The sequence below is a fragment of the Ambystoma mexicanum genome, chromosome 13 (assembly GCF_040938575.1).
Source record: "Ambystoma mexicanum isolate Mex_15411 chromosome 13, UKY_AmexF1_1, whole genome shotgun sequence".
NCBI lineage: Eukaryota > Metazoa > Chordata > Amphibia > Caudata > Ambystomatidae > Ambystoma > Ambystoma mexicanum.
In genome coordinates, this window is record NC_090938.1 from 743,567,439 (window position 1) to 743,574,910 (window position 7,472).

Here is a 7,472-nt window from a genome sequence, read left to right on the forward strand (position 1 = left end):
CCCTACTCTTGGCACGTTTCTACCCCCTTGTGCCTCAGCCCCCCTCTCTGCTTGTCCCCCATGTTTGAACCTCTGATTACACTGCATGTTCACACCCACTTCTAACTTCTGTATCTGGGTGCTTTCCAAATGTGGCTGTGTTTTCATGTATTTAGCTTAATTCAGATTTGGCTGTGTTTTCATGCATTTAGCTTAATTCTGATTTGGCTATGTTTTCATGCATTTAGCTTAATTCAAATTTGGGTGTGTTTTCATGCATTTAAGCTTAATTCAAATGTGGCTGTGTTTTCATGCATTTAGCTTAATTCAGATTTGGCTATGTTTTCATGCATTTAGCTTAATTCAAATGTGGGTGTGTTTTCATGCATTTAAGCTTAATTCAAATGTGGCTGTGTTTTCATGCATTTAGCTTAATTCAGATTTGGCTATGTTTTCATGCATTTAGCTTAATTCAAATTTGGGTGTGTTTTCATGCATTTAAGCTTAATTCAAATGTGGCTGTGTTTTCATGCATTTAGCTTAATTCAGATTTGGCTGTGTTTTCATGCATTTAGCTTAATTCAGATTTGGCTGTGTTTTCATGCATTTAGCTTAATTCAAATTTGATTGTGTTTTCATGCATTTAGCCTCAATTCAAATGTGGCTGTGTTTTCATGCATTTAGCTTAATTCAGATTTGGCTGTGTTTTCATGCATTTAGCATAATTCAAATCTGGCAGTGTTTTCATTCAGTTGGCTTAGTTGCAATCCTCTTTTTTTGCCTATCCTTACCTCTCTTTCTATCCTTTTTCTCTAACTCCCCCTGGTTGCCTGTATGCTTGCCTGTTGTATCTCGCCCCCCCCTGTTTGCTTAGATGTCTGCTTATTTAAATCCCTCTTCTTGCTGTCCCCTCCTTTCTCCTCTCCCCCCTCCCTTCACTGTATCCTTAGCACTTGCTATCAGAAATGTCGCCGAACTGTATGATAGCAGCTTGTTTGTCTCCTCCCCCCTCACTTATTTTTTCCTCCCTCTCCCTCTCCAGCACGATCTGAATTGTCGTCAGGCTAAGTAGGATAGTTTCTTGTTTTGTTCTCCTTCTCCCTGTTTCCCCTCCCCCCACCTCTTGTTAAATTCCGGTACTACCAAAATTGTCATCAGGCCTAGTAAGGTAGCTGCTTGTCTGTCTCATTCTCCTTCCCACCCCACCAGCCCCCTTATCACTGTCAAAAGCTCTTGCACTATCTGAAATGTCGCCAGGCCGAGTATGATAGTTAATTTCACATTCTTAATGTATCAAGGACTTATAAGAATATCACTGTATTCTCCCTTGTTCCCTCCCTGCCTTTAAGTGCTTTGAAACACATTGTGTATAGGCACAATATAAATAATCAATCAATTCAATTCAATACTCTCAGGGGATGTCTCCTATCTCACCCATCCAACACTGCTCCCTGTCCTCTCAGGGGATGTCTCGCAATCTCACCCACCCAGCACTGCTCCATGGACTCTCGAAGGCTCCCTCGAGCCTCTCTGCCCTGAGCCGCTCTACACATATATGAAGCCATTGCTCTCACCTCGAGCTTGGATGCTTTCCTACTTTCTTCCTCTACCCACTCCTGCAGGCCCTTCAGCTCTTTTTTCAGATGCTCCATGTGGCTGTAAAGTTTATCCTACAAAAATAAAACCAGTTTGTTAGTCAAAAGATTTCCTGTAAATAAATAATCTACACAGACAACAAGATAGAAGGGTCCCAGGACAGCCTAGCTCTTTCCCTACACCTGTATATAGTCTATGAAGAAAGCCCCCTGTATTTTCTCTTAAGCACACTTACAGTCTAGAGTGTATGCTCCCTCAGACTCCTAGGTGCTCCCATAGGCTAACAGACAGTCTATAAAGAATGCTCCCTCAGACTCCTAGGTGCTCCCATCGGCTAATGGACAGTCTAGAGTGTATGCTCCCTCAGACTCCTTACTATTCCCATAGGGTAATGTACGGTCTATAAAAAATGCTCCCTCAGACTGCTTGCTGCTCCCATATGCTAATGCATTCTATAAAGAATGCTCCCTTAGTCTCCCTGCTGCTCCCATAGGCTAACAGACAGTCTATAAAGAATGCTCCCTCAGACTCCTAGGTGCTCCCATAGGCTAATGGAGTCTGTAAAGAATGCTCCCTCAGACTTCTAGCTTCCCCCATAGGCTACGGGACAGTCTATAAAGAATGCTCCCTCAGACTCCTTACTATTCCCATATGCTAATGTACAGACTATGAAGAATTCTCCCTCAGACTCCTAGCTTGCTTCTCCCACAGGTTAATGTATAGTCTATAACAGAGGTCTTCAAACTGTGGGGCGCGGCCCCATCCCAGAGGGGGGGGGGGAGGGGGGAGGGGGTGGCAAGAGCCCAGCATGAAATGTAAAAAAACAAAATCTTTTTTTTTTTTTTTTAAGATTGGAGGAAATGGGCAGGGGTGGCTCACATGGTCGGAGTGGACAATACAACTGTCTCAGGCACCAATGAAAAAGCAGCCCGCAGTTGCAAATGGATATTCATTCCTTTAGTCACAGACTGTTTGAATAGTACCCAAGGGGGTGTTTTTTGTTAAGCAAATTGTGATATTTAAAGAATTTTCATTCAGCAACAATGGTCAAAACTACCAGCTGCATAGAGAAGTAACTCATCAAGCTGGCCCACATTGGCCAAAAAAGGGGCCGTTTTGACTGGCCTACACTCGCATTTTGCATTTTTGGTACGGGCATTGCCCTATTGCCCTATAGGCCAGTCCGAACCTGGCGGCTCATCCATAATGGGCGAGGGGGCGTCCACCCAGTGGCCCCCCCACCCATTATGGAGGAGCCGAGGAGCCAGCCCAGTGAAACACTGAGCACTCCCTCGGCTGCTTTTTCCAGCTGAGGGAGTGCTCCTGGACTGGCTGAACTGTTTCCCTTTGACAGTTCAGTTCCCCAGCCATACATGCTCACTAAGCCATGCAAGGCTGGAAGCGTTTTGCTTCGCAAGCCTCGCATAGCTCATTGGAAATGCTGGCTAGGGCACAGCATGTCTGTATGTGAGAGGAGGAGCTCCTGCGCCACCTCACACATACGGACAGAGCAAACTGGAGCAGGGCATTTCAGCACCCACGTGCAGGCCCCTGCAGAAGGTACGTTTATGTTCATTTATTTTTTATTTAAATAGTTGTATGGATGCATGTATGCTTGTGTTATGAGTGAGTGTATGGTGATGGGTGCTTGTATGAATGATAGAGTGATTGTTGTGTGAATGTGCGTGTATGTGTGTGTGTGTGTATATGTGTGTGCGTTTGTTTTGGTCCGTTGAGCTGATTTTGGCAAGTGGGGGGTAGTGGGAGGGAGGGTTGTACAACAAAGGCATTTTAAAAATGCCTTTTTTGCACAATCCCCTACCCAGTTGGCAAAATCAGCTCTCCTTCTGAGGTGCTGTGGAGCCCAGGGGACAGGAAAGGGATATATTTTACTGGATATCTATCATAGATGTCCCGTCAAAAATATCATGCTTTCCCCCTTGGCCCTCCATCTCCAATTGCAAACTGTTTGGCTTTTTTTTAAAGTATGCTCTAAAATGCAACATTTTAACCCATTATTTTAAAATTATTCACGGTAGGGAAACCCCCGAACCCTCCCTCAGACTCCTTGCTGCTCCCATAGGCTAATGCAGTCTATAAAGAATGCTCCCTCAGACTCCTAGCTTCTCCCATTTGCTAATGTACAGTCTATAAAGAATGCTCCCACAGACTCCTGACTGCCCCCACCGCTTACTATAGTCTATAAATAATGCTCCCTCAGACTCCTGGCTGCTCCCATGGGCTAATGTAAAGTCTATAAAGAATGCTCCCACAGACTCCTGGCTGCCCCCATAGGCTAATGTACAGTCTATATAGAATGCTCCCATAGACTCCTGGCTGCTCCCATAGGCTAATGTACAGTCTATATAGAATGCTCCCACAGACTCCTGGCTGCCCCCATAGGCTAATGTACAGTCTATCTAGAATGCTCCCATAGACTCCTGGCTGCTCCCATAGGCTAATGCACAGTCAGTAAAGAATGCTGCCACAGACTCCGACCTGCTGCCATAGGCTAATGTCCAGTCTATAGAGAATGCTCCCTCAGACTCCCAGCTGCTCCCATAGGCTAATGTGCAGTCTATAGAGAATGCTCCCTCAGACTCGCAGCTGCTCCCATAGGCTAATGTACAGTCTATAGGGAATGCTCCCTCAGCCTTCTAGCTGCTCCCATAGGCTAATGTACAGTCTATAGAGAATGCTCCATTAGACGCCTAGCTGCTCCCCATAGGCTAATGTACAGTCTATAGAGAATGCTCCCTCAGTCTTCTAGCTGCTACCATAGGCTAGTGTACAGTCTATAAGGAATGCTCCCTCAGTCTTCTAGCTGCTCCCATAGGCTAATGTACAGTCTATAGAGAATGCTCCTTCAGTCTTCTAGCTGCTCCCATAGGCTAATGTACAGTCTATAGAGAATGCTCCCTCAGTCTTCTAGCTGCTCCCATAGGCCAATGGACAGTCTATAGAGAATGCTCCCTCAGACACCTGGGTGCTCCCATAGACTGGTTTACAAACCATAGCTCATTCATCTTGGAAGACACTCTGTTCATAGAGGTCCTAAGGTCATCAATCCTCATATCCTTTCCCCCATTAAATATGAATGATGACATCACCCACGACACATATGTAACCAGATCTGAGATCCTTGTTCTGCCACAAACACACCTAGTTCTCCTCAGCAGACCCTCCTACAGTGGGAGACTTAAGGCCCCGAGACTTGCACCCTCAGCAGGAGCACCCACTGGGAGGCTTGGGATATCCACACATGGCAACGTGAGGTCATGGGTGAGGTCACATGCTGGGCACATGCCAGGTTACTTGCATTGCAATGATCAGAGAGTGAAGGTTAAGCAGAAACCTTAACATTGGGTGAAGTGGGGCAGGGGGTGGGGGGCTGAAGTCGAGTAGCACCAGCCTCGCATGGGATGGGGCTGCGCCCCAGGGCTGGGTCCAACCATTGCCCATCTGCAGAGAGCTCGCCATTGGATGAAGTGGGGGGCAGTGGGGTTTGCAGTCGAGCAAGAGGACTGGAGTCAGAAGAGGGCTGGAGTCAAAAGAAGGGAGATTTTAGGGGTTAATTGGAGGAACAACCTCCATTTATGTATTTCCTTAAAAGAAGGGCCTCATTAGAAGTGAACGCACACCTAAAATCGGCTGCTTTGACATGGAGTTAATACTAGCATGTAAAGCGGCAGCAACTGTCCATGCAGAATTACTGCATGTCCTGTGGGATTCCATAATGGGGAATAGCAGCAGCCGTGCAGTGTATTACTGACCAAGACATACCACACACACACCCTGTACTCTGTGGCAGCCCCCACACAGTATGAGATTCAAGGTCCCACACATGCCACACACACACCATTGTACTGTTGGGCAGCCTGGAACGCAGTATGAGATGCAAGGTCCCAAACATGCCACACACACCATTGTACTGTTGGGCAGCCTGGAACTCAGTAGGAGATTTAGGGTCCCAAGACATGCCACGTACACCCTCTGTACTCTGTGGCAGCCTTTACTCATTATGAGAAATATGCTCCCAAGACTTGCCACATACACCCCATGTACTCTTGGGCAGCCCCCACTCACCAGGAGCTTTAGGATCCCAAGACATGCAACATTCATCACGTGTACTCTTGGGCAGTCTCCACCCAGCACCTTAGGTTCTATCCATGGCATGTGTACTCTCTGGGTGCGGGGGCATCGTGGGACATGTCTGGTCACATATGCAATTTGTACATTTGGTCAGCCTTATTCTGTGGCAACCCTTTGGTCCCAAGCTTGTTATATGAACATCGTGTGCTCTTGGGCATCTTACTATAGACGACACTGTGACCTTTGCAAGCTCAGACCCTTCACATAATATACATGGTGTGCCCTTAGGCTGCCTCCTAAATTGGACATACAGCGTGCACCCTAAGGTCACAGACCCGTCTAATGCACATTGTGGTACTTAGGTCCGACTCTTTGATTCCTGCCCCTTTACATACTCTACTTGTGCTCCTGGGCACCCTTATGAAGGTGCCGCGAGGGTGCCTTTTGCCACCAGTAAAGTCACACACAGTGTGCTCTTGGGCCCTTCTTTATAGGACACACTGTGTGAGCTCTATGCTGCAGAGATACCTGGCACACACTCAGGTGTGTGGTTCTCTTCACTGTGCAGCTGCACGTGCTGGACGTCCTGCTTTAGGGGTTCACTGTGGTTATAATGAGTGCCTGTGCGCCATCATATCCACAACGTTACCCATCTTCCCCGGGAGGCTGGCCCCCACTTGTACTCATGGGCAACTGCTGGGATGGAGGAACAGTGTGAGAACCCCACCCTCCACCCAACCCCATGTCCCTATAACACACATACACCTTGTACTCCTGGACAGGCGCTGGAATGAGGAGCACTGTGCAGAGAACCCACCCATGTCCCTGGCCTACAGCACACATTCCTTGTACTCCTGGGCAGCCTCAGAAATAAAGAGCACTGTGTGAGAACCCCCCATGTCCCAGACCTACAGCACACTTCCCTTGTACTCCTGGGCAGCCTCAGAAATGAAGAGCACTGTATTAGAACACACCCATGTCCAGACCTATAGCACACATACCTTGTACTCCTGGGCAGCCTCTGGAATGGGCAGCACTGTGTTAGAACATTCCCATGTCCCTATAGCACACATACCTGGTACTCCTGGGCAGCCTCTGGAATGCGGAGCACTTTGTGAGCTCTGTGACCCCTGGATTCCCGGCAGATCACACAGATGGGTCTCTGGTCATCCTCGCAGAAGAGTTTCAGTTTCTCTTCGTGTTCTCTGCACAGGTTCTCCTCTTGGGGGGTGTTGCTGGAGGCGTGAAGCTGTTTGGCTATTTCCACCATGTTCCCCAGCTGCCTGTTGGGTCGGAGGGTTTTGCTCTGTGAGGTTTCCCTGCACTGAGGGCAGGGGAAGTTTGCCTCCAGTGCCTCCCAGCACTGAGTGATGCAGGACAGGCAGAAGGCATGTCCGCACTCCACAGACACCGGCTCTGTGAAGTATTCCAGGCATATGGAGCAGGTGGCCTCCTCCTTCAGGCTCTGGAGCTGGGCGGCTGTGGCCATGTTCCTGCTCAGCTGCAACAAAAACAAGTGATGTTAAGTTTCGTTTCTCATCGGAGCCCATGAAGGGGGCGTGTCAGTCCTTCTCCTTCCTTATACACCCTGGAGGAGCGCGAGGTCTTTACTGGCTGTGGGACACGCCTATCAAGCTGGGTGGGCGTGTCCTCAGTAGAGCAGGCACTGGTATGGACTTGGAACAACAAGAGACCTTGGAAAAAATGCTGTAGAAGAGCCCCCTCCCCCTATTATTGCGAGTAGGCAAGTGCAATCCCTGTAAGGGGGAGGATTTCCCCCCTGCAGAAAGCTTTTAGAATGCAGC

General features: G+C 48.1%; 1 protein-coding gene across 1 annotated transcript in view; it reads right to left on the reverse strand.

Moving 5' to 3' along the window:
- The window catches only part of LOC138520519 (E3 ubiquitin-protein ligase TRIM39-like), a 193,174-nt gene extending 185,911 nt beyond the window's left edge, over positions 1-7,263 (reverse strand). The window contains exons 1-2 of the mRNA XM_069632867.1: positions 6,743-7,263; positions 1,554-1,649 (exon numbers count right to left, since the gene is read on the reverse strand). Of these exons, the coding sequence (XP_069488968.1) occupies positions 1,554-1,649; positions 6,743-7,156 (510 nt within the window). The 5' untranslated portion in view covers positions 7,157-7,263. The remainder of the gene's footprint in view (positions 1-1,553; positions 1,650-6,742) is intronic.
- Between the last annotated feature and the right edge of the window lie 209 nt (positions 7,264-7,472).